Source organism: Anopheles funestus, chromosome 3RL (genome assembly GCF_943734845.2).
Source record: "Anopheles funestus chromosome 3RL, idAnoFuneDA-416_04, whole genome shotgun sequence".
Lineage (NCBI taxonomy): Eukaryota > Metazoa > Arthropoda > Insecta > Diptera > Culicidae > Anopheles > Anopheles funestus.
Window position 1 is genome coordinate 14239522 of NC_064599.1, and position 27242 is coordinate 14266763.

General features: G+C 38.5%; 2 protein-coding genes across 8 annotated transcripts in view; both read left to right on the forward strand.

Moving 5' to 3' along the window:
- Positions 1 to 7844, forward strand: part of LOC125770366 (protein bric-a-brac 1-like) — a 130460-nt gene extending 122616 nt beyond the window's left edge. Inside the window, exon 5 of one of the 2 annotated variants that reach the window (XM_049439856.1) lies at positions 798 to 7844. In XM_049439856.1, coding sequence (XP_049295813.1) covers positions 798 to 2036 — 1239 coding nt within the window. In that variant the 3' untranslated portion in view covers positions 2037 to 7844. Of the gene's footprint in view, positions 1 to 776 lie in introns of both variants that reach the window. The other variant, XM_049439857.1, reaches the window with a different exon arrangement.
- Positions 7845 to 15433: 7589 nt separating this feature from the next.
- On the forward strand, positions 15434 to 25597 carry LOC125771411 (serine/threonine-protein phosphatase 6 regulatory subunit 3). Of its 6 annotated transcripts, none has more exons than XR_007419307.1 (16): positions 15434 to 15581; positions 16519 to 17143; positions 18376 to 18802; positions 18870 to 18949; positions 19040 to 19484; positions 19556 to 19703; positions 21068 to 21212; positions 21291 to 21432; positions 21511 to 21629; positions 21714 to 21891; positions 21972 to 22232; positions 22305 to 22336; positions 22410 to 22820; positions 22893 to 23408; positions 23484 to 24136; positions 24419 to 25597. XR_007419307.1 is itself a non-coding variant. In XM_049441988.1 (15 exons), exons 3-15 carry the CDS (start codon positions 18746 to 18748, stop codon positions 23845 to 23847), a joined length of 2898 nt encoding a protein of 965 aa, XP_049297945.1. In that variant the 5' UTR covers positions 15434 to 15581; positions 16519 to 17143; positions 18376 to 18745; the 3' UTR covers positions 23848 to 25597. The 6 variants fall into 6 exon arrangements, 4 of the variants coding, with proteins under 4 accessions (XP_049297945.1, XP_049297948.1, XP_049297947.1 ...); XR_007419308.1 differs by having other exon boundaries at positions 24444 to 25597; XM_049441988.1 differs by having other exon boundaries at positions 23484 to 25597.
- Positions 25598 to 27242: the final 1645 nt, after the last annotated feature.

A 27242-nucleotide genomic window follows, 5' to 3' on the forward strand; every position in this document is an offset into this window, starting at 1 on the left:
TTTAGGGTATAGAAATCCTACTGTTAACGACTGTTTACTCAATATCTGTTAATTATTTTGAACATTATTAGCAAGAAGACGCCATCTTCTTCGTACCTTGAAAATAGTTTTCCGATAATGACTGCCACGTGTGTGATATAACAGAGATCAGGGTCTTTACACTAATTTGAGACAAGATCTGATCTGCTAGGTCGTGCACAAACCTTTCACCCTAAAGTTTAAGTTTAAAAATACGAGGTTCTCGGACTTTCACTTTTTGGTTATCGTTGGTTGGGACATTCTGGTAGACACTTTTAGCTGTGATAATCTTAGACCCAGCATTATCGTTAGTAATCTCTTTTGGCGTGATTTTGGCTATCAGCAAATTATGGTCATTAAAGCATTAAAGTCATTGTAGACAAAGTTTTATCTAAAAATCTCTAAATTCTAAAAATCTAAAAATCTAAAAATTCTACCCATTTTTGCACGTTTCCTGCCGCAAATTGTAACTATTCGTTGAATACACAGCGTCCTTTAATATAAAATATTACTTTTTGTAGTTAAAACATTAAGTTTCATTTGCTATTGCTTTTCTATTGGTTGTTGGATTGGTAATTAGATTAACCTGTAGTTTTCATTACTGATTTAAACCCAGCTAATCTGGGCCTGTTGGATTCCGATTGTAAATAAACGTATCATTAATTTGCTTTCGCACAATTGAACGATTGGCAACTCGAAGAAAGCAACCGTACCATTCCCCTATGCGATGATATTATCCATTTATACGTCTTTTTTAGTAATTTGTCGAATCCTTCCAGCCTTTTCCCTTTCAAGACAACCCCCTGAGCTACGCACCGACTGCACCGAACGGTCAGCTGCCAGCCACCACCGGTACGGTCCCGGACGGTATGTCCCAGGACGCCCTGACAGCCGCCACGGTTGCGGCTGTCCGTCAGCAGATGTGTAACATGGTAGCCGCCGCCCAGCACCATCCGGATGCTGCCAATCTCGTAGCGGCCGGGTTCAACCTACCGTCTCACTGTGGCACTCCACCGAATCTAAGCATCCATCCGGCCGCTACGGCGGCCAATGCAGCGGCTGCTGCGGCTGCCGCTGCTGCAGCTGCGGCCGCCGCATCGAACCAGGGCAGTGGGCCTAACTCGGGTGGCGGTTCAAGCGGTGCCATTCCTTTGCCGAAGATGGGTTCCCCGGCCGTTCCGTCGACCGGCCACGGTAACAACAATGGCGGATCGGGCGGCATACAGATGCCACGGTTAGGATCGCCGGCCGGTTCGAGCGGGTTGGCGAAGGAACACGAGCTACAGCACCATGGCGGAGGTGGTCTCGGAGGTGGTGGAGGTAACAGTGGTGCGGGTGGCGGTTTATCTCGTGCCACACCACCGGGTGCCCGGGATCGTGCACTAACGGCACGATCCAACCTCACCGCCAGTGAATCGGGTCGCAGTAGTTCGGCCGGTGGTAACGTGCACAGGTCATCACCTTCCAGCAGTACCGCTTCGTCTATCAACCATCACCACCATCAGTCACATCTTTCGCATCATCATCACCATCAGCACCACCAGCCACACCACGGACATGGTCACCATCTTCCGCACCACAATCCACTGTCACATCTGGTGAGTTCTGGTGGATCCGGAGGTCTGAGCATAACGAAGCTCGGATCACCCGGATCGGCGCATGATCTTCGCATCAGCAATAGCCCGGACGAGAGTCCACTTGCATCACCGATCGGGATGGTACTGGAACCGGCCGTTAATCTAGCACTCGGGGCAGGATCTCAACCACCCGAGGATGTACGTCTCCACGTTCCACCACCGTACGGCAGTAAACCACCGTCTCGGGGTGGTTCTACTGGATACACTAGCAATTCGTCCCCACCGCGACCGGAACACCTGTTCCAAGATCAGGACATTGCGGCACTGGTAGCAACGACACGCGCCTGTCCACCATCTCGTGTGCCAGACTACAAGGACAGCCCGGTAAGGCCACCGGCATCAATCAAGGTGGAACCACTGACGGAGTGTCGGGGAGATTAGGTTGTTTCACCATCTCTGGAGCACGCTCAATCAAACAAGACAACGCGCATTACCCAAAACTAAACCGTCTGGCAGCACTGCGGGTGGAAGAAAAACAGAAGTACACTCAATCGTAATACGCACAGCCACAAATACACACACAAACACACCCACTACTTGCTGGCTCCATCTATCGGTCGGTCTTTTAAGTTAGAGAATTTTTAATATGTGATATACTTAAGCTGGAGCGTTCCAAACTCCGGGATAACCGTCAAGCATGGAACGAGAAAAGAAGTACCCACTGGTGACACTTTTCTTTTCTCGCATATTCCCCTTCCACATGTAGCATTAAATGTAGGTGTGACTTATATAAATATATATATATATATATATATATATGTATACTACACAGTATTTATTTTGAACAGTTCCAAACGGAAACACAACTTACGATGGCGAAAGCTTCCAACTGTGTGGTAAACTTAGAACGCGAAATGGCAGGGCAGAATAGAATGGGAAAAGAGCCGTCGAGGAAGAGCGTAAATATTCGTGTGCAATAACGTGAGTCGAGTGAAGTATAACACAAGGGACAAACCTGTATGCTTCGAAAGCGTTTGTAACAAGAGCCAGCAAATGGAATCTTACATTCCACATCACAGCATCAAATGAAGCGAACAGTAAACGGAGCAAACCAAATCTACGATACGTGACCGGCGGTTAAGCCCGATGTAAAACCAACTTTCTAGGGGGAACTTAAGACTTAGAAATAATTCAACAAAAATTCTGTCGTAACGTTACAACTTTCGGGAAAAAACGGTCAAAAGGCCACCAGCCCAAAAACTTTCGAGATAAATTCGCGTTTCGAATGGAACTTCTAACTGACGTGTACAAAAGAAAACAAAAAAAGAATTTCAAAGTTTTAAAGAAATTAATGCATAAGCAAATTTGCAAACGCGATGCAAAAGGGGAAAAGAAAGCATTATTTTTACAATGTCTCTAGTTGTGAAAAAAGTAACCAAAAGGGAATAAACCGCTCGAAGTCCTTTTTTTTAAACATAAATCTTACACTGATTGACTGATTGGGTTCAATTGAGTTGTCCTCTGCCCGACAGCCAAATCGAACGACTAGTGAATTTTGCCTTTCACCTGGTCGTATGCAAAACTTCATTTGCAGACAAACTTCTTCAGTGAGGCAAGAAGCGTTAGAAGAATATTTTGTAAAATAGAGAAAAAGTGAAAAATTTATAATGCCAAAACTTTCGGATTTAAAGAAAAAAAAACGATTCAAAACTAAAATGTTATCTTTACACGTTTCGGCACACATTATGAATGGACGGAGATGAAGACAAACTGATAAAATATAGCAAAGGACAAAACAGAGTAAACAAAAGTACTATACAAATGAAAGGGGAGCGGGAAGAGAAAAACAAATACAACCTTTTAGGCCTTTTAGATTGTGAATTTTCTGCTAGTGAGCTGAAGCAACCTCGAAACGGAAACGAATACGTTTAATTGATTGAAATTTTTGTTTCACTTCGTTTTAGTACCAGTTTTGTTTACACAAATCGTGTGTTAATACACAACAGACACGCGGCGCACTGTAAACATGTGACATTGAATTCGTTGTGGTGGCATGACATTGGAGGGAAAATGGCAAAAACACTGAACATTGGTACAACACCATCAGGCGCAGGGCAAGTTTTAGAAAACCGACCAAGCGTTAGGTACAAAATAAGAAAACAAATTGAAAAACCAAACAAAGGAAAAAGGAAGGAAACAAGATGGCGAAAATTGGTACAATCGAGGAAAACAATCGTTTCTTACACAGCGACACAACCAAATGCTGCAAGAATCACCACCGCAGAAGGGTAACGTACCGAGTGGTTGACCAATTGTCAAGGTCAAACCAAAAGCTCCTCTTTCCAGGCGGACCTCTTTACTACCCCGAAGAATCCTGCGGCATCATCCTTTCCCGCTAAAACAAACCCCTTTTTGGCAAAAACCCATACATTCAGGAAGCAACATTTTAGGCAAATTAATGAGTAGAGAAAATTTATTAAATACACTTAAAAGAATGAAAAAACGCAAAACCTTTCGGCCTATGTGTTCAAAAACGCGAACAAACTGTTTAGGAAGCTTGAAACAACTCAAGAGGATAACAAAATTTTATGCAAAATTTAACAAAATTATTACGAGAGAAAGAAGAAAGAATACAAAATTATAGTAGGTGAAAGAATATATTTAAATTTGTGCAATGCAAAGAGTAAATATAAACATGTGAGCTAGGGAGAGAAAGGAGGAAGAATAGAGCGACATTAATGAAAGGAGTAGCCTTGGAAAAGAGCGCATTGGAGAAACGAAGCGAACAGAGAAAAGTGCCTTCCACTTCCTTTTTACGAAGCGTGTAAAAACAAAACAAAAGAGAGAAAAAAAACACAAAAAACAAAAAAGCTAACCAAACCGAAAAACGGTGAACTGAACGGAGGAAAACACAAACAAAAGGAATACAAAACAAACCACAAAACGAAACGAGTGGCTGGTGTAGTTGTTAGTTTTATAGTGAAACAAAAAAGAAAACGGAAAACAAACGTATAAACGAAACGTTACAAAACTTTTTGGCAAAGGATAAATCTATGTATTCGAAATTAAGTCAGATATAAGGTATTCGTTTTTCTGTTGGTTGTTCAGTACACTTGGAGGGGTGACCATTAGCCAGCGCGGAAACAAAAGCAATGAGGATCAAACACGTAACAGAAAATAAAAACACTAGCTAATAGCAAACTCTGGTACTCTGGTGGGAAATGTATTGCTATTCGACAAAGTTTGCTTCAGTAACCGTTCAGAGCAAAATTTTAAAGTCCGTCTTCAAGAACAGATAACTTGCTTTCAGGAGTATCATTTTTTTTCTCAAGAAGTAATTCAACGTAAAAGAAGTGTTTTAAAACCTAACACCATAAGAACAGCGAGACTAACGCATTTATCACGAGGTCTGTTTGCTATGTTTGGAACTGTTAGGCAGAAAAAGTAGCAAAGAAAGGATGCAACTATTTAATTTAACAAAAACCCTGTTCAAATTTCAACATCAAATTGCATAAGGAGCTTACTGAAAATGGCGAAGGGAAAAGATTCAGTAAAAGCTTCCGGAGAATCCGGTTACAGTAAAACAAAACTATCGTACCTTCAAGGTACCTACTTAACGTGTGAACGAGTGATACAAAAAAAGGTCTGTAAAATAAATTCCAACGTTCATCGCTGACACTTACATCTTATTACGTTTGTACTAAGCGGGAAATTTAGTTTACATTCATGCCGTACTGAGTCTTTAACGTGCTCTACACACAAGCTCTACTTTACAATGGCGCTCCACTTGCGCGTCCCTGTTCTTTCCCAATGTTGTTTTCATCCACTGAGACATATGGGAAAGTAAAGCACGCGCAGCCAGCTGTTGGTGTGGTATACGAAAATAAAAAACCAAAAATTATCACATAGGTAAATACATGATTAAACATGAGCTACACAGTCAAAGAAGCAAATAGATGGCAAAAGCAAACGAAATACACATAAAAACCGAACTCCACGATAAAAAAAAACCCATAGCCTATAGTTTACGCGTTATGTGAACCCGAAATGATCTCAAAGTATAAAAATTCATGCTGTTGAACAATCTCCCTTACTAGTTGGGTTTTGCTATTCTGCGCCAATATGTTTGCCCCATGCAAATGCTACTAAATGCTAAGCCAGTTCGAAAATAGGCAGCTCGAAACAAACAGCAAACCATTACCATTACCAAACAAATAAAGAAACAAAATAAAACAAATCATCACAATTGGAAGCATCCGTTTTGGGCCAACAATATTAGCAAAAAAATCATAAATGTATGTGTAAAATGGACTAGAACTACTTAAAACAAAACAGATAGAAAAGGGAAAAGGAACAAGGGAAGCGAATAATACACAGCTGAAACCATAACGCAAAACGTACTGTAGCTATTAAGACAACAAATGTCAGTGGAGATGAAGTTGAAAAAACACACAAACACACAAAAACAAAGTGCAACAAACCGTCAAATCTTACCAAGCGTCAGATTGAGGCTAGTACAGGACCGATCATGATTGTTGGAAAGGTAAAGAAAATAAATGTAGATTGAAATTTTTGCTATCGACGAAGGATTCATTTACGCTCGTGGCAAAGTCTGGTGTACTATAGAACTATCAACAGCGTAGAAAGCAATTCCCGTTCGCTGGATTTGTTTGTGCGACTGGACAATTCTTTTGTTTATAGTTTATCTGGTGACTTGTCAAAACTGTTTCACTGGCTATTACTAAAAACCGACTACTACTGCTACTACTAACACAACTCAACCAGAGTGACAGAAACACTTAGTAAAAACCAACGCCAGTTGTAAACAATAATATAAAAACAAAACAAATACACTGCTAAGTGCAACGGAGCTGTAGTTGTAATAGGATTGTGTTTAGGTTAATTTAAACAAATTACCACTACTACACTACAATAAACAAGCAAAGCTGCTAACGAGAGGCAACACGTGAAACGATTCGGTTCGATAACGTGCAATTTATAGTGAAACGTAATAATTTAAACAGTGTACAACCTTTTTGTTTTTTTTTTTGTTTCAAACGTCCTACTAAGGTTCCATTGACGGCTACTGTCAGTCAGTCATCCGACCTTTTTCCTAATTCCTAATCAATGTACAAAGGTAGTTCTAAACCCGGTTCCACCATCGTTCGATGATTGGAACATTTGCTAGCAATACTGCAATTGTTTATTGTATAGTTTTTTCACACATTTCCGTTTTTGTTTTAATATCGGACGAAAGAGAAATAAAAGATTCATCGAATTTTTGTTTCCCTCTTCAAAAAAGGTAGAAGGTGTACCATTTAACGTACAGCTAACACTAGAGTCTTACCGGGGATGGGGATGGGAAACTTTATGGAAGGACACTTTTATCTGTAGAAGAGTTTATTTATTACACCAAGTTAATTTGTTTCAGTGACGTTACACGGTAATTGGCAAATGTATAGCCAAACATAGCTAACAGAATGGATTAGAAGTTTCACAAAAAAAACCCGAAAAACTTATAAACGATCACAATTTAACCACTATCGACGGATGGTAGCAAAAGAGAGATGGTGTCATCTCGATATCCCTAGGACATTCGTCCTTTCCTGTGCGATGGTGACCTAGCTTAATGCTGAAATTTATTTATGTGTCTGTTGAATTTTATTTTCTATTGCCTAAGTTATTATGTATTTTTTATCGACTAACTTTTAAGCGCACATTTTTATTGCCTGAAAGCAGCATTCAGAGTAGCGATGTGGCGTGAGAATAGGAGGTATGCGTAACAATGAAGTATAAGAGGAAATGATGTAAAAGGAAGGAGAAAGAATGAAAGCGAATCGAACTGTTTTTCTCGATGGGAATGTAACTATTTTTACCTTGCAAACATTTACCCAAAAACTGTGCGGATTGTTTAAATTTTTTTTTTTTGCGCATAAACGAATGGAATGGAAGAACGGTTCACCCCACCAACCGGGCGGACAGGTTAAGCAGCTAGTGCAGAATCAACTAATCGATCATTAGGTACGAACGCAACAGCACACAGAAACCACAATCAAACAAACCATCAAACATTTCATCAGTGCAGAAAGGCAAACAACACTTCCAACAGAAATGGGAGAAATGCAATGTTGGCAAAATCACACAGAAACAAACAAACAGTTTATCATAATCATTAGTTGGCTATTTGTCACAGTGTACCAATTTATTCGATATAAAATATAGTTTAAAAAATACATGAAATATTGCAAATGGTGGTTTTTTGTTTTTGTTCTATTGAGAAAATATCGTAAGCGGGCTTGTTATGTTGACCATTGAACAAATTTTTTATCTATTTAATTGGCAACTCTTCTCAAACAGAAAATTATCTTCGTGTTTAACCCCGTCAGTAGAAGCTTAGCAATCGAAAGTAGCTCAATTTTCCAAAATAATGTTGCAATTCTAGCGCGATTTCAAAGTTGTTTAACTTTTCTCGTGCAAGGTTTGTTTACGTTTTTAATCGACCCGGTAGCGAGAAAATAATCTTGAATTAAATTAAATTAATTTAAACAAATAAAATTATAATAAGTAATAAATTAATTGTTGTGATGAAGTCAATGAGAAAGGCAAGTTTTTTAACCCCAGTGACGATGCTTCAATATAAATTTCCCAAAAAAAAGCTAAGGATATAGCCTAAGGAAATTTTAAATTTTTACAATTTTTTTATGTCTTCTTATTTTTTTTCTTTTTTCTACTTAAAACATTATTTGAGTGAAAATGAACTTATTCCAACCAATTGGCATTAAAATAAATTAATTTAATTTTTTTTGCAAAATTTCTCAAAAAAATGGTAAGGGGTAAGCCTTATGAAATTTTCGAGTTGAATTTTTTTTTAAATTTTTTTCTGATTTTTTATTCCTTTTTTAATTTAACGTATTATTTGAGTGAAAAGAAACTTATTGCAACCAATTGGCATTAAAATAAATCAATTTGAATTTTTTTGCAAAATTTCCCAAAAAAAACGTAAGGGGTAAGCCTTATGAAATTTTCGAGTGGAAATTTTTTGTAAAATTTTTTTCTGATTTTTCATTCTTTTTTTTGTTTAAAGCATTATTTGAGTGAAAAGAAACTTATTGCAACAAATTCGCATTCAAATATCACACATTTATAAATTTTGCTACATTGCTTAAAAATGAGGAAAATTTTACATTTTCTCAAACAGGGTATGGAACTTGGTTCCTCGAATAACTTCCGACACATACATCTGAGAGCATGGCCGTCCAAGAAGAAAATGTAGCCATTGGTGCCATCTATCGACCACAGGTTAAAGATTGGCGATCCGTTGGATACAGACAGAGTTATAGGCAAAACTTGGTGCAAAAATGAGCCTTAGAGATAGGCAATTTTATAGATTTTTTTGATATTTTATTGCAATTTTTCAATCTTTTTCAATTTAAAGCATTATTTGAGTGAAAAGAATCTTATTTGAGCCAAATAGCGTTAAAATAAATCAAATTAATTTTTTTTTGCAAAATTTCTCAAAAAAATGGTAAGGGGTAAGCCTTATGAAATTTTCGAGTTGAAATTTTTTTTTAATTTTTTTCTGATTTTTTATTCCTTTTTTAATTTAAAGCATTATTTGAGTGAAAAGAAACTTATTGCAACAAATTCGCATTCAAATATCTCACATTTATAAATTTTGCTACATTGCTTAAAAATGAGGAAAATTTTACATTTTCTCAAACAGGGTATGGAACTTGGTTCTTCGAATAACTTCTGGCACAGACATCTGAGGGAATGGCCGTCCAAGAAGAAAATATAGCCATTGGTGCCATCTATCGACCACAGGTTACAGATAGGCGATCCGTTGGATACCGACCGAGTTATAGGCAAAACTTGGTGCAAAAATGAGGAAAATTTTACATTTTCTCAAACAGGGTATGGAACTTGGTTCTTCGAATAACTTCTGGCACAGACATCTGAGGGAATGGCCGTCCAAGAAGAAAATATAGCCATTGGTGCCATCTATCGACCACAGGTTAAAGATTGGCGATACGTTGGATACCGACCGAGTTATAGGCAAAACTTGGTGCAAAAATGAGGAAAATTTTACATTTCCTCAAACAGGGTATGGAACATGGTTCCTCGAATAACTTCCGACAAAGACATCTGAGGGAATGGCCGTCCAAGAAGAAAATGTAGCCATTGGTGTCATCTATCGACCACAGGTTAAAGATTGGCGATTCGTTAGATACTGACCGAGTTATAGGCATAACTTGTTGCAAAAATGAGGAAAATTTTACATTTTCTCAAACAGGGTAAGGAACGTGGTTCCTCGAATAACTTCCGACAAAGACATCTGAGAGCATGGCCATCCAAGAAGAAAATGTAGCCATTGGTGCCATCTATCGACCACAGGTTAAAGATTGGCGATCCGTTGGAAACCGACCGAGTTATTGGCAAAACTTGGTGGAAAAATGAGGAAAATTTTACATTTCCTCAAACAGGGTAAGGAACTTGTTTCCACGAATAACTTCTGGCACAGACATCTGAGGGCATGGCCGTCCAAGAAGAAAATGTAGCCATTGTTGTTATCTATCGACCACAAGTTAAAGATTGGCGATCCGTTGGATACCGACCGAGTAATAGGCAAAATTTGATGCAAAAATGAGCCTTAGGAGATTAGCAAATTTATTAAAAAAATAGTTTTTTTTGCTATTTTTTAGTCTTTTTTAATTTAAAACATTATTTGAGTGAAAAAAAAATTATTTGAACCAATTGGCATTAAAATAAATCAATTTATTTTTTTTTTGCAAAATTTCTCAAAAGAATGGTAAGGGGTAAGCCTTATGAAATTTTCGAGTTGAAATTTTTTTTTAAATTTTTTTCTGATTTTTTATTCCTTTTTTAATTTAAAGCATTATTTGAGTGAAAAGAAACTTATTGCAACAAATTCGCATTCAAATATCTCACATTTATAAATTTTGCTACATTGCTTAAAAATGAGGAAAATTTGACATTTCCTCAAACAGGGTAAGGAACTTGGTTCCTCGAATAACTTCCGACAAACACATCTGAGAGCATGGCCGTCCAAGAAGAAAATGTAGCCATTGGTGCCATCTATCGACCACAAGTTAAAGATTGGCGATCCGTTGGATACCGACCGAGTTATAGGCAAAATTTGGTGCGAAAATGAGGAAAATTTTACATTTTCTCAAACAGGGTATGGAACTTGGTTCTTCGAATAACTTCTGGCACAGACATCTGAGGGAATGGCCGTCCAAGAAGAAAATAAAGCCATTGGTGCCATCTATCGACCACAGGTTAAAGATAGGCGATCCGTTGGATACCGACCGAGTTATAGGCAAAACTTGGTGCAAAAATGAGGAAAATTTTACATTTTCTCAAACAGGGTAAGGAACTTGTTTCCACGAATAACTTCTGGCACAGACATCTGAGGGCATGGCCGTCCAAGAAGAAAATGTAGCCATTGATGTTATCTATCGACCACAGGTTAAAGATTGGCGATCCGTTGGATACCGACCGAGTAATAGGCAAAATTTGATGCAAAAATGAGCCTTAGGAGATTAGCAAATTTATTAAAAAAATAGTTTTTTTTGCTATTTTTTAGTCTTTTTTAATTTAAAACATTATTTGAGTGAAAAAAAAATTATTTGAACCAATTGGCATTAAAATAAATCAATTTAATTTTTTTTTGCAAAATTTCTCAAAAAAATGGTAAGGGGTAAGCCTTATGAAATTTTCGAGTTGAAATTTTTTTTTAAATTTTTTTCTGATTTTTTATTCCTTTTTTAATTTAAAGCATTATTTGAGTGAAAAGAAACTTATTGCAACAAATTCGCATTCAAATATCTCACATTTATAAATTTTGCTACATTGCTTAAAAATGAGGAAAATTTTACATTTTCTCAAACAGGGTATGGAACTTGGTTCCTCGAATAACTTCCGACACATACATCTGAGAGCATGGCCGTCCAAGAAGAAAATGTAGCCATTGGTGCCATCTATCGACCACAGGTTAAAGATTGGCGATCCGTTGGAAACCGACCGAGTTATTGGCAAAACTTGGTGGAAAAATGAGGAAAATTTTACATTTCCTCAAACAGGGTAAGGAACTTGTTTCCACGAATAACTTCTGGCACAGACATCTGAGGGCATGGCCGTCCAAAAAGAAAATGTAGCCATTGTTGTTATCTATCGACCACAAGTTAAAGATTGGCGATCCGTTGGATACCGACCGAGTAATAGGCAAAATTTGATGCAAAAATGAGCCTTAGGAGATTAGCAAATTTATTAAAAAAATAGTTTTTTTTGCTATTTTTTAGTCTTTTTTTAATTTAAAACATTATTTGAGTGAAAAGAAACTTATTTGAACCAATTGGCATTAAAATAAATCAATTTAATTTTTTTTGCAAAATTTCTCAAAAAAAACGTAAGGGGTAAGCCTTATGAAATTTTCGAGTTGAAAATTTTTAAAAAAAATTTCTGATTTTTTATCCTTTTCTTAATTTAAAGCATTATTTGAGTGAAAAGAAACTTATTGCAACAAATTCGCATTTAAATATATCACATTTATAGATTTTGCTAAATTGTTCAAAAATGAGGAAAATTTTACATTTTCTCAAACAGGGTAAGGAACTTGGTTCCTCGAATAACTTCCGACAAAGACATCTGAGAGCATGGCCGTCCAAGAAGAAAATGTAGCCATTGGTGCCATCTATCGACCACAAGTTAAAGATTGGCGATCTGTTGGATACCGACCGAGTTATAGGCATAACTTGGTGCAAAAATTAGGAAAACTTTACATTTTCTCAAACAGGGTATGGAACTTGGTTCCTCGAATAACTTCCGACACAGACATCTCAGAGCATGGCCGGCCAAGAAGAAAATGTAGCCATTGTTGTTATCTATCGACCACAAGTTAAAGATTGGCGATCCGTTGGATACCGACCGAGTTATAGGCAAAATTTGATGCAAAAATGAGCCTTAGGAGATTAGCAAATTTATTAAAAAAATAGTTTTTTTTGCTATTTTTTTAGTCTTTTTTTAATTTAAAACATTATTTGAGTGAAAAGAAACTTATTTGAACCAATTGGCATTAAAATAAATCAATTTAATTTTTTTTGCAAAATTTCTCAAAAAAAACGTAAGGGGTAAGCCTTATGAAATTTTCGAGTTGAAAATTTTTAAAAAAAAATTTCTGATTTTTTATCCTTTTCTTAATTTAAAGCATTATTTGAGTGAAAAGAAACTTATTGCAACAAATTCGCATTTAAATATATCACATTTATAGATTTTGCTAAATTGTTCAAAAATGAGGAAAATTTTACATTTTCTCAAACAGGGTATGGAACTTGGTTCCTCGAATAACTTCTGGCACAGACATCTGAGGGAATGGCCGTCCAAGAAGAAAATGTAGCCTTTGGTGCCATCTATCGACCACAGGTTACAGATTAGCGATCCGTTGGATATCGACCGAGTTATAGCCAAAACTTGGTGCAAAAATGAAGAAAATTTTACATTTTGTCAAATAGGGTATGGAACTTGGTTCTTCGAATAACTTCTGGCACAGACATCTGTAGGCATGGCCGTCCAAGAAGAAAATGTAGCCACTGGTGCCATCTATCGACCACAGGTTAAAGATTGGCGATCCGTTGGATACCGACCGAGTTATAGTTAAAAATTGGTGCAAAAATGAAGAAAATTTTACATTTTCTCAAACAGGGTATGGAACTTGGTTTCTCGAATAACTTCTGGCACAGACATCTGAGGGCATGGCCGTCCAAGAAGAAAATGTAGCCATTGATGCCATCTATCGACCACAGGTTAAAGATTGGCGATCCGTTGGATACCGACCGAGTTATAGGCAAAACTTGGTGCAAAAGTGAGCTTTAATAAATTTTTTATTTTTTTGAATTTTTTGATTTTTTTATTATTTTTCACTCTTATTTTATTTAAAGCATTACTTGAGTGAAAAGAAACACATTGCAACCAATTGGCATTAAAATAAACCAATTTCATTTTTTTTTGCAAAATTTCCCAAAAAAAACGTAAGGGGTAAGCCTTATGAAATTTTAGAGTTAAATTTTTTTTAAAAATTTTTTTCTGATTTTTTATTATTTTTCTAATTTAAAGCATTATTTGAGTGAAAAGAAACTTATTGCAACAAATTCGCATTAAAATAAATCATTTTTTTTAATTTTGCTGAATTGCTCAAAATTTTTATATGTTATCAAACAGGGTAAGGAACTTGGTTCCTCGAATAACTTCCGGCACGGACACCTGAGAACATGGCTGTCCAAGAAGAAAATGTAGCCATTGGTGTCATCTATTGACCACAAGTTAAAGTTTGGCGATCCGTTGGATAGCGACCGAGTTATAGGGAAAAGTTGGTGCAAAAATGAGGAAAATTTTACATTTTCTCAAACAGGGTAAGGAACTTAGTTACTCGAATAACTTCTGGCACAGACATCTGAGGGCATGGCCGTCCAAGAAGAAAATGTAGCCATTGGTGCCATCTATCGACCACAGGTTAAAGATTGGCGATCCGTTGGATACAGACCGAGTTATAGGCAGAACTTGGTGCAAAAATGAGGAAAATTTTCATTTTTTTTTATTTTTTGATTTTTTTTATTATTTTTCACTCTGTTTTTTATTTCAAGCATTATTAGAGTGAAAAGAAACTCATTGCAACCCATTGGCATTAAAATAAATCAATTTAATTTTTTTTTGCAAAATTTCCCAAAAAAATCGTAAGGGGTAAGCCTTATGAAATTTTCGAGTTGAATTTTTTTTTTACATTTTTTTCTGATTTTTTATTCCGTTTTTAATTTAAAGCATTGTTTGAGTGAAAAGAAACTTATTGCAGCAAATTCGCATTAAAATACATCAATTTTCAAAATTTTGCTAAATTTCCCAAAAAAAGCTTAGGAAATTTTCAAATTAATAGATTTTTTTTATTTTCTCTTTATAATTTTTTTTCTTTAAAGCATTATTTGAGTAAAAAGAAACTTGTTTCAATCAATGCGCATTAAAATAAATCAATTTATAAAATTTTGCTAAATTACTCGAAATTTCAACTCACTCGCACTTTTTCGTTTTAACTCACGTATTTACTCTTTTTGCAACTCGACTCACCACGGCTACATGCTTACACTCATGAGTGAGTCAAATGACCGAACCTTAACTTATGCGCTTAAGCCGGGTTTTTTATGACTCCGAAACGAGTCGTTGAACGAGCTGACTCCTAATAACTACTCATTCAGTCTGAGTTAACTCACTAAAAAGAATTGTTATTCTCACATCTACCGTGCAGGAGCTACTAGTCGTACCATTTGTGAAAGAGCCATTTGTATACTAGCGCCATCTACATGTCAATTGCGAAGTGCCAGCTACACGACTAGCGGCATCTATAATTTATCCGTGTAAGCTTTCGTTGCTTTCAAATCTACACCATCGATTATTTTCTCGTGATTAGTATAATAATTTGAGAATAGTACATAATATATCGTAAATATATTACATGTCCCTTGCACAAACGGGTAGAAAGAGCTTATCGTCAACCGCATTGGCATCAAACTCCTTTTTTACATATGCCTAATCTCCAAGTAGCATTTTTTCAACAAAACATCGCCCACCAGATGCATTCACTGGTTGAATTTGATAACAATTTTATTTTAATTATGATTTCTCCATTTCCATCACACTGCAGAAAATTCAAAATTATACAATTTTGAGTTTTGAAATTGATTGACTGATGGCGGCTAATATCGTGCACCGCATCACGCTGACAGACGGCTCGTTCAACAGCTGTCACTCGTTTCTGTCGGAATTCGTTGCTTGGGAACATCATCCTGACTTTCTCCATTTTATTTGCCAACGAAAAAAATATCGCAAGAAGGCAGATTTGTGCAAGATTCGCTACGTTATTCGCCTCTCACGGAATTTTCACCCGTGAAGAAAACATCTCCCTTCCACACTGTGCAGCAGGTACAAAGAGTTTCTCACTGTGAAGTTCGGCTACCAGTAGGTAGCAGGGACCGAAAAAACGAAACCGACCAAAAACCAAGGATGTACGGCGCAGCAGTGTGACTCACTGCCGAATATCGAAAACCCACGGCAAATTACCTTGCCACTATTACTTGATGTCACTAGCGGTGTATTAAGTGGTGAACGGCGTAAAAACAGGGTTAGGAGAAACAAAGTTCGCACAATGCCGCACCCGGTGGTTGGCTGGTAATGGTATTGCTCTTGTTGGTCGCACCGATCAGTGCAAAGGTTCTGCTGATGCATTGGAACGTTCATGTGCCTTGTCGATTGCATAGATATGTATGCAAAAGTGCTCTTTTTACTCCCTTTTCGGTGCCACACACATGCACACACACACACACACACGCATATTGATTATGGTCTGGTGTTCGGAGCGATTTAATACGGCAGACTGTCGGTGTGAAGAATTATTGCTGATGTTGTTCTTGTTCCTAAAATTCCCTCGGAACGATTCCCTTGGTGGGCCCAGTCAGCAAGGATCGATTTTTTTGTTGTTTTACACAGGAACCAAGGTCAACAAGGTTCGGTAATAATCGAAACCGATCCGATCAGAACCCCGAGCCCTACGCATTTTGTGATTGAAAAGTGTACGATTTGACCTGTGTTACCGATGCGTGTGAGTGCGAGTGGCCAAACTTCCCACGCACAAAGGGACCTATCTTTTCGCTGCCTCGTGTACACCACATACGCGCATATGTGCTGTGACATACCGTCGTGAAGCAACAGGGACAAATGGTATTGAATCTCTGATATGCTAAAATTACAACGGCCACGCGGATCAGTAGTTGATTGCCTGCACATAAATCGAGAAGAGAATCGGGCAATCTGTTCTTTTCCTTTTTTGTTAATCATCCCTTGTCTATTTTCTATTTTCTAGCACAACACCACAAGTACATCGCCACCGTGTCGTTCCTCTTATCACTACTTGAACGTGTGTGCAAGTGTGTGTACGAGTTGTACGTATGTTTGCTTGTGCGTAATATTGTGTTGTGTGCCGTGTACGTGTGCTCCGCGTGTTTGCAAAACCGACGGTCACTGTCGGTGGAGTTTTGTAAGTGAAACGAAAATAAAGTGCGGAAAAAGGTTTTGTGCGGTGTTGGTTAAGAAGAAGGAAAAGAAGTAGCGGTTGTCCGGAAGAAACGATTTTTTTTTTCTCGTACGGCTAAGGTGTGGTAATTCCTTACGGCGTGTTGTTAAAAGGCACCCACCCTGTTCAGCGATAAACTGTTCGATTACGGTGTAGCTACATCAGCATCACTTAGCCAAACACCGAACATAGCAGACGGGTTGCAACTATACATCACCAACTACACATAGCTGTACCTAATGAAACAATCACTATATATCGTCGTAGAGAAAACAGCGCCGAAGGATTGCAAATTTGAAACGGAATAATAAGCAGCTCCACATTTTTGGAGTGGTTGCAACATTTGCTGCCATAACCGAACGGGAAGATTTATTTTTCCACGTGCATATTTGTAATATCTGTGATCTTTGTTAAGGTTAGTAACCGCAACGTGTCCCATACGCCACCTTAATCTTGCCTGTGCATATTTCATCTTATACGAAATTCCAGCACCGGCCCTCTTCTGCATTGCCCTTTGTGTCTGGATTGTTCTGGTTGGTTGATTTACTTAACCACCGGGCAACAAGCGTGAAATGCTCCTACTAGGGTAGCTGAACCTCCCATTGGGTATCAAGTAATACAATCCGCAGTTGATGCATTTATCGGCTCCCGTAGTGATTATGCCAATGTGTTGGCAGTTTACACAGTTCCCTTGTAAACAATACGATATGTTAACGAAAAGGCATTCCTACAATCCAATCTTTCAGTTCGCACTTCAGTTCCAATACTGTATTAACTCCACCTTGACTTATCAGTAATTGTCACCAAAAGACCTTCAAACTAGACACGTTACCGTAATTTTTGCACCACGCAACGTCCTCCATCTTCTAGTGTACGTCTTTGCAGTCTTCGTGAGTGGTTCGTTGTTTGTGTTTGATAAAAATATGAATCGTCCGAAACACGGTGTGTTTTGTGACATTCCTCCTTGACGTCAGCACAAACTACGGTGAACAAAAGCAAACAACCGATTCGCTCAAGCTCATTCAGACTTTTCCGTACAACCGATAGATAGAGAGACCGGCGAGAGATGGATCGGTGGTCGCACTGGGATTCTTCATTCACTTACGTTATCTTTTTGGTCACAATCCTCCTCGGGTCATTATGACAGGGTTATGTCAAAGTGTGATTTAAGTGAAGGGGCTATTTATTGCGCTTTTTTTAAAATAATGCTGGCAGAAAAACGAAATGCAATAATGATATAGCAAAAATCAGTATCAGCTTTGCCAGAAATATTGACTGCATAAGCGAATAAACAAACATTCAGTGAGTAGCTAGCTATCATTGGCAGCGCCTACTATCTAATTCCCCGGGGATAATGAATTTGTCTACACCCTCGACAAATGGCGGGTTGTATGTGTTGGATAGCAAGACGTACAGCCGGCGCTAGGGCCACGGAGTACATGGTAGATGCTCGGTGTGTTAAAAATAAAAGATATGCGCCGATTGCCTCGGTCACATTCGATGAGCCGGATTGAGCAAACGATGAATGTCTATCTTGAAACATAAGCTGGTTCATCATTATACCGGTGGATGCTGTTCTTTTGGGATTTCATTAGTGAAAACAATAATTAATTTAACAAAAATATTACTTCTTTCTCTTCCTCACAGTGCTGTGTTATCAACGATCGCTCGTAGGACAGTAGGAGAGAAAAAAATCATCCGTAGCATGTTGGCAAACAACACTGGAAAGTAGAGAATTGTAGCACTTCACCACACAAGCCAGAACCAAACCTTGTACACCTCAACAATAACGAAACCACCAGTGAAAAGCTTTATTGCTGTAGTGAAAACCCGAACCGAGGCAGAACTAGCATACTTCTGTTGCGATCCGTTCAGGGGTGTACGCTTGTTTGCGGGTACCGCGGATTGTTCACCACCTTAAAGTACGGCTTGTCTAAGCTGAAACCGTTGCAATCGCTCGGACGATTGCCTTCCCCTTCGCTCTACATCCGTCAAAATACGATTCAAAAGAAGCATCATGTATTGGGACTCGCTAAGTACGCAGTCCGACGTGGACGCATTGCTTAGCAAAGAGGTAAGCGTGGTTGTTATCCACCGTGTGACGTCTTGTTGATTGTTATGTTTTCTTTTTTCTCCATCAGGGTTTAACCCTGGAAGAGGTCCTGGACTATGAAAACGTTCTACAAGAATGTAAAAGTCAGAATTCCAAGCTGTTGCAATAGTAAGTTCACATTTGCCTTGCCACAAACGTGCCTGTCCTAACGTGATTGACGGATGTTCGCTTTTCTTTTCTTCTTGATATTCCCTACAGCTTAAATCGCACCGAAATATTCGATGCCCTTATCGATCTCATCATTCAGGAACCGCCCGCTGATATCGATGACAATATACGCTTCATGCATTCCAACATGGCGTGCGAAATACTTACCAGTGATGTACCGTCCTTCAAAACGCATCTCGTCGAGAATCAGAACTTTCTGAACAAGCTGTACAGTTTCCTCGTGAAGGAACCGCCGCTCAATCCACTGCTGACCTCGTTCTTCTGCAAAACGTTCGGCATGCTGATCACGAAGCAGAACGAGCAGGACTACTTTTCCTACAAATCTGTGTGCCTGCAAGTATTAGAGTTTATCAAATCGAAGAAAGGTTTCCTGCCGACGATTTTGAAGCACTTTGGCAACCAGGTCATCAGCGATCTGCTGCTGTCCCACATCACTGATATTGAGGATGCGGAGCTAAAGTCTGAACTGCTGGAAGTAAGATTTATGAAGTGATCTAAACGCGTTTCACATTTGTTGACGGTTGTCTTCCTGTTTTCTGTTACTAGTGGCTGAACGAACAGAAGATGGTAGCCGAAATAATAGGCTTACTGAAGCAGCAAGGCCAGGTGCAGAAGCATTACAACGCATCACAGTTTCTAATCGAGCTCATCAAGATCAGCCGGTGTAAGCGACAGAACGAGCAACAGGACAAAGGTAGGTCGGGTATGAGACTGCAACATGCATCGGATCACAACGTTATCGTTTTTTACGTTCTTTAGACGAACGGTTTTGCAAATGCTAAGAATGCAATGTCATCCGGTTTGTTTCTATTGCTTTTGTTTCGTTTATTCCTGGTTTTCCATCCTAGTGTGAATTAATGAATCTAGGTTTAGGTTACCGCTTGTACAACTGCATTAAATCATCCCTATTTATTCATCATAACGTTCCGTTCGTAACTTATTTTCGATTTTGTTTGTTTTGTTTTCTGCTCAGCAGATCGCAGTTCCTTAAAACAAGCTTGTTATCGCTTGTGCCAATGTCGTTATGGGCATTAGCGGCAAACTCTATTAAACACCATTGCATTCTTTTTAAACATCACTGTTTCTTTTCTTTTTCTTCTTCTTACTGTCTTTCACTGACTATGGTTGTTGAAAACTTTTTTTTCCCTCCTCTGAAAATGTTCCAAATCTTTAACACATCACCAAAAAATGATCTGATGCGTCAACAAATGATGATGCGTTAACAATTGAATACAACAACAATAACTGAATATGAAATCAATTGCGTTCTTTCATCGGTAATACTATCAGAAGGGACGTACCGACTTCAAAGTACTTGTAAGCGGATAGACAATCTGAAATCTAAAATTCTCCCTAACGAACTGAACAATATTTTCAACTTCAACCTAAGCAGTACCATTCCGTCGATTCTGGGCAAGATTTCATCTCGCTTTCAAGGTAATATACACGTACACAAATGTTCCTTTATCTTCGGTCGATTCACAACATTTGTTTGCCTCTACTTTTCACAGTCTTAGCGCAATTAAACATATCTCCCATGCGCCTAGTTCTCATGCAACACGTAATTTAGTAATTGCGCGTTGTGACTTGGTGTTTTTGCATACCTTTTTACAATTGTTTTTTTATTAAATTGCGCACTGTAGTACCACCTAGCTGTCCCGAACCGCTCTCCTCGATTGTTTTATTTGATTTGCATTGCATTTGATTATTTTTTTTTTGCAAGAAACACAAACACTGAGTGTGTATATTGGCATTCGTAATGATGCCGGTTTAATATTTTCATTGGGTTGTTCCATTCCTTCCTCTTATACTTTCAAAAATGTTGTCCGTTGTCTCATTATAAGTTTATATTGTTTCGTATGCTAAATTTTAGAATAGATTTGTGAGGTCTTATTCTTTCTTGTCCTTCAATTCTTTCGAGGAAGCCTGTTAAAGCACAACAATATGGAATTCGATTGAATTGGTGGCAAGAAATATGTTCTCACAATTGGCATATTAGCTATGTCTTGTATATTTTATTATACTGAACGTTATCGATATTATTCCTTGTTTTTTTAGTCACCTCGGACCCGATTCTAGATACGCTGGAAAGTGAAATGACAACGAAACAACTGCTTGATATCATCCTGGAAGAAAATGGCGAAGAAAGTGCAATTGTTGCAGGAATTCAAATAATCCTAAGACTGCTTGAAAATGCGATAATGTGAGTATTATTTTGAAAAAAAAAAGACAAAAAAAGGAGTTTGCCAATTGTACTTATTTTGTCGTGTTTCTTCCACAGACAAGAACCTGTTTCCGATACCGCATTACAAAACGTTATCGATGCTGAGAAAGAGCATCACGACATGGTTGTAACACGATTGGTTAACGTCATCAAACCGCGTGTCGCCGAATTTGTTGAGATCTTGAAGAATCCACCTGCGGTATGATGAATTTTCTATTTTTTGTTATAAATCAATGTTTACTTGTAAATTTATATGGTTATATTGTTACATTTCTAGAAACCGGACATAATTACCACCTTCGGTACACTGTCACCACCACTGGGCAACGTGAGACTTCAGATTTGTAATTTATTTACAGTATTAATAGAAACAGAGAATAAAGAAGTAATCCAAACGTAAGTATAACCGAACGATCGATATGTTTTGCTTACTAATTGAAGATTTCGTTTCCTGTTTTTTTTTCCTTACACGATCTGTAGCATTTGTGAAACGGACTATTATAACACCTTGCTCAACCTATTCAAGCAATATCGTTGGAATAATTTCCTCCATAGTCGTGCTAAAGTGTGTATCAACTATGCCATCGGTTCGTTCGACCAGAGTGAAGGTGGTGCGGATGGAGAACCCCAACTGCTTACCTCTAGTTTACAGCGATACGTAAGTTTGTGGGGAATTTAATCAATTATGTGATAATAGCTCTACTAACTCATTTTAATTTTACTTTTTGCGTGTAATAGATATTCTCAGATTGTAAGGTGGTACCTAAAATGGTAGAATTGTTCGAAAACAATTCGAAGCTTGAGTCTGGGAGGCTTGGTTATATGGGCCATCTGATTGAAATGTTTGATGCATTGTCTACTACCTTGAAGCTCTCGGAAGAAATCCGTGCCTTAGTACAATCGACACTGACGGAAGATGAGAAACAAAGCTTGTCATCGTTAATCGATGGAGATGACAGCCTGATTGCGCAAACTCTAGGTGTGCAGAAGAAATTTTTGGTAAGCAAAACATTATCTTGTAAGTCGTACAGCTTCTAAATTCTCTTGTATTTTGTCTCCTCGCCATCACAGGCTGATCAAGATCCGTATCGTATATGTCCGAAGTAAGTATAGTAAAGCCACGGCAGCAAACCCGAAATAGATTGTAACATTTCTTTCATTTTTATTTTTCTTTAGCAGTAGTGATGGGTCGCGTTTTGATTGTGGTGGTATGGCTGTTACCGAAATACCAAAAATGTCAGTGATCGAATTAGGCCAGATTATGGAAAGTATCAACAATGCTTTCAACAATTTCGGAGGATTCGTCTTGGGGGACATAGAAGACATAGAGGCTTCTGATTCAAACCGATGGGCAGATTTTGGTTCGTCAGATCAATTGCTGGAGCTTGGCAACGAACCATCTCGGTTCAGCAATGATGGCTTAACCGAGGACGACAACGATCCGTTCGGTTTGCGGATGTTTGGCATTGAGCGGGAGAAGACAGATGACGATAATGACGATAGCGATCCATTTGCACCAGTGTCGTCGGCTGCCAACACTCAGGATACGAACCTCTCCAAAGACATGCTGATGGGTGACGGCTTGCTGTGAGTATCGTTAACAACGCAGAAGTTCGAATTCCCGTGACTGTGTTTATTTATTCCTCGCTTCCTCAACAGTGTGCAGAAATCGGATTTGGATTTTGCTTCACTCGCATCGTCCGGCCTTGTCGACAGTGAAAGTAACAGTGATATGCCCCTTACAGGTGGCATGGATCACAACATTTTGAAATTTTTACAAGCGGTCAATGAAGCGGGTCCATCCTCAACGGCAATGTTGGAGGACAATTTTGCCGATTTCGAATCAGTGCTTGGCGTCGGTGATGCAAGCGCAGTCGGTAGCAGAAGTGAATCATCAATTAGCGGCCTTCCCTCTTCTACAGCTACATCGTCCGATCCAGCGATCAATTCTGTTAATCCACTGTTTGATTTCGAAAATGCGGACATATTCAATGCTAATTCGATACCACCAACTGCGGACCAACCAGCTAGTGGTGTGGAGACAGTAAAAGCAGTCGAAGTCATGCAGGAAAAGCAATCGGAATTGGAAGGGAAACGTGTGGGCGAGGAATCTGGTGAACATATCGAATCGGCTTCGGCTATACCTGAGGGAATCAATGATTCAAATAAAGTCAGGTATGGTATTCGAAAGTATTTGAAGAATAGCAAAATAATGTGTAATTAATTTTGCTTTTCTATTTTACTCGCCAGTGACAAAGCTGTGAATGGTAAAACTGACGATGTAGTGCCGGTTGTTTCAACCGTCGCAACAACAGAGAGCGAGAAAAATTCATCCATCGTGGAGTCCGACGAACTATCCCAACATAATGAGCGCAGCAAAGAAGGAATGGAAAATGCAGCAGAAAGCCCTACTGTTGAGAAATCCGAAGCTATCAATGGTAATGACAGCAGTACTGTCAATAATACTTCCCCAAAAGAAGATTCTAGCAGTTCCACACAACCGACTGTTGGTTCAGGTCCGGTAGAAAGTGTCGAGAAAGACGCTGCAGTTGATTCGAACACTTCCTGCGACAGCTCAGTTGCGAACGATTCGAGTGGATCGCCGGATAATTGAGGGTGTCCGCAATCCTGTCGTTGCCTTCGGCATCAGACAACGCGCCAATCGTGCCCATCGTCAGTACGCCAATCAAAAACACCGACAGAAACGACTCAGCCAAAGCAGCGCCATCGACGCCGCCGTCAGAGACGGCGACAAGTACAGCAGACATCCAACGCGAACGGCACTACCGTTCACTGCTAATCCACACACACACACACACACACCGGCCCGGTAAAGCTTCCGAGTCGAATGATGCACGTCAGATCGTATGATGAGTGACACTGCAAGCGGATGGGTGGTTTTGGTAAGAGCTTATTTAATAATCGCAAGCGAGAGAATCACAACCTCTCCTCCGAAGCATAGTGATGCGTTCAATTAAATTGACGTATTGTGCTGACAAAGAAAAATTGCTACACTGTGAAGGCATTTCGGGAGCAGTACAGATAATCAGATCAGCATGTTTTACTACTCCCGGTACAGTTCTGATTATGTTGTTTCACATGCTAAAACAAGAATCAAACAACCCATAGAAAACGTTATACATAAAATTTGTAATTTATATTTTTTTTTAATTTAAAATTTATAGTAACCTCTGCCTGTTCTTTTTCAAGGCCTTGGAAAGTGTTATGTTCATTCATCTTCATGCCTTAAGTAAATGTGATCCAAGGTACCGCAACACAAGAAGAGCCGAACTCTGTTACCTCAAGTAAAAAATCGCCCACACTATTACTGCTTCAATAAGATCCAGCATGATACTTATGCCCATTGCACAGCTACACCGAAGCCGAATTACTTGCCATAATTCTTGCCAGGATGAGATGCTGCACCAGCGAAATCAAGCGATACAATATGTACAGCATTTGTAATTCATTTTTCGCACGAATGCTTCGTTTTTTACTAACGGCGATAATTACCACTGGTCGTGTGTTGCATTAGAAACTCGAGCAATAATTAGTTCAAAGAAAGGAACAAAAAGTGAGCTTAACATTTACGTTTTTGTACGATTTTCATTGAATTAATAGAATGCTAGGCTGGGCAACACTCACAATTAATTCCTACGTACATGGTTTAAATGTTTGTTGAATGAAACAAAATCTTATACGACATGTAGTGGTGAGCGAGATTTAAGATAGCTTTTATACGTTTCCCAATTTTACGAAAGCTACTTTCAAATGCACAGATAAATTGGTAGGTGCGGTAACTGCTGCATACAAAACAATGTTGATCTTAGCTGAACCTCGTATCCACAACACGGTGCGAAGTGCATTGGGAGCGCAGAAGTTGTAGTGACACGTCCTAGCATAAAAGTTATCAAATTGTGCTGTGAAACTATAGTAAAACTTGCTTTGTACTATGCATATGACTGGTAAGGATGTATAGATGCGAACAATTATTGAAAACGTAAGCTACAACATCGGCACAGTTGATATTGTCCCCATTAAGCAAACAGAAGTATAAAGATTGACAACAGATCGAAACGCACTTACCCTTTGGGCGTAATTAATTTAATTTCACACCTTTTTATAATAGTGCTTAGGTAGCCACAACCAATCGTTTGTGCGGAAATGCGTTTGTTGAGTCGTGTTGGGTTTTCGAAGGAAAATCAAAGGTGGAAAAATGTTGTGCTTTTGGTTGAGTTTAGATGCCTTTTTCGTCGGTTTAGGTCAAGCATGTGGCGGAATGGATGGCTGAATAGGAGATGGGAAAATCAATGTGTGCAAACCAAAACTAAAAACTATTGATGTCATATCAAAAAAAAAACAAACGGTAGTTACTCGAGGTATAACATATTATTAAAGTATATGGGGAAGGAAGAAAAAGCAACTGTAGCATAGCTTGACCACGTGTATATTTATAGATAACACAAAAGTAATGCAGTCCTCACACGTTGAGGTCAGGAAATAATGGCAATGAGTAAAATCGATGGTTCTCAAGAATGCTTTGAACACTTTTTTTTATAACGCAAATCATTAAGAAATTAGCAATTAGGAACAATGCTACAATTACACAAGATGTAACCTTGGGCAAGGGTACAGTGTTTGGAAACTTTCGCGTTCTAAACACGCATTCAATATGTCCTGTAGTATTCGGGATGAGGTCCGCACTGTCATTAGTCAAATGTCACACATGCACACCACTGTCAAAATTAACGGCAAGTAAAAAGGAAAAGGAATAATGGTGTGACAGTAAAGCAACGCGTAACCGTTGTTTTGTGTTCGGATCAAACTGCTTGATCGTTCCCGTCGTAGTGTGGTAGTAGTAAGCGACAATAAGTTCAATTGTATGTAACACTGGCAGATGTGTTCATTTGATTTGAATTTCTGCCGTTTTTTTCTGCTCTTCGTTAATAGATCTTTGTTAATATGTAGTACTGTCTGTTAAGTTTGATTATTTTTTGTTGTCTAGGATCAAATGATCGAGCGAAATCAAATCGAAGCGAACAATCAATTACGCATGGTTTAATGTCTTGACTGTGCTCCGCAGTGTCTTTATTTGTTTTGTGGAGCAACAAAAGGGTAATTTTATGCGGAAAATACCAAAACAATTTGCAGTGAAATAAACAACAGAAAGGTAAACCAAAAAGTGCGATCGAAATGCGTAGCAATAGCACGTCCAATTCTGTTTGATTTCAGTAAGAAAAACTATTTTCCAAACAAGCTGATTTATGTTGCGTACTGAGAGATGCAACGTGATGATGCTCGTTGCTTAAATATGACAACGGAGCGGTGTGCAAGGAATCGGGAATATTACTTATGATACGTATATCATGTCAAGCAAATGATTTGGTCAATTTGTACGTAATTCGTTGAAATGATTTCCTTACTATGTTGCCCACGAATGGGAATAAGTTGTGTCTTTCATTCTTGAAAACTAAAACTAAAGGAACTGTAAACAGAGTATGATATCGACCTATAACGAAATGAACTAATTCGTCCATCATAGATTACTTCATTGCAAGCTGGTAATATTATATGTCGTCACACGCGAGAACTGTGAGTTCTGTCCCAAACTTTACTAAACAAACAAAAAAAAATCATTAACACAGGAAAGCATAAAACATATTTATGTATAATTTTACTATAGACGACGGAACCGGAACCGATGTGTGGGTGCGTGATGTCGATGAGAGTGCACTTTAACGCGCATAATCACAGGTAGTGTTCATAAATATATTTTTATTTTGTATTTTTTTCCTTTTTGAACCAAGTGCCCCGATTGAAAATGAAAATGGTAGCTACTATCAATTATGGAAAGCAAAAAAAAAAAATACCCGGTCGTACGATGATTGTAAATTAGCATATGGTCGATACATAATTAATGGTAAATATAAAGAAATACTTGGCCTCCTGTCTGTGAGAAAAGTAAATGAACAAGGAAAAATACATATATACACTTATACAGATATATAT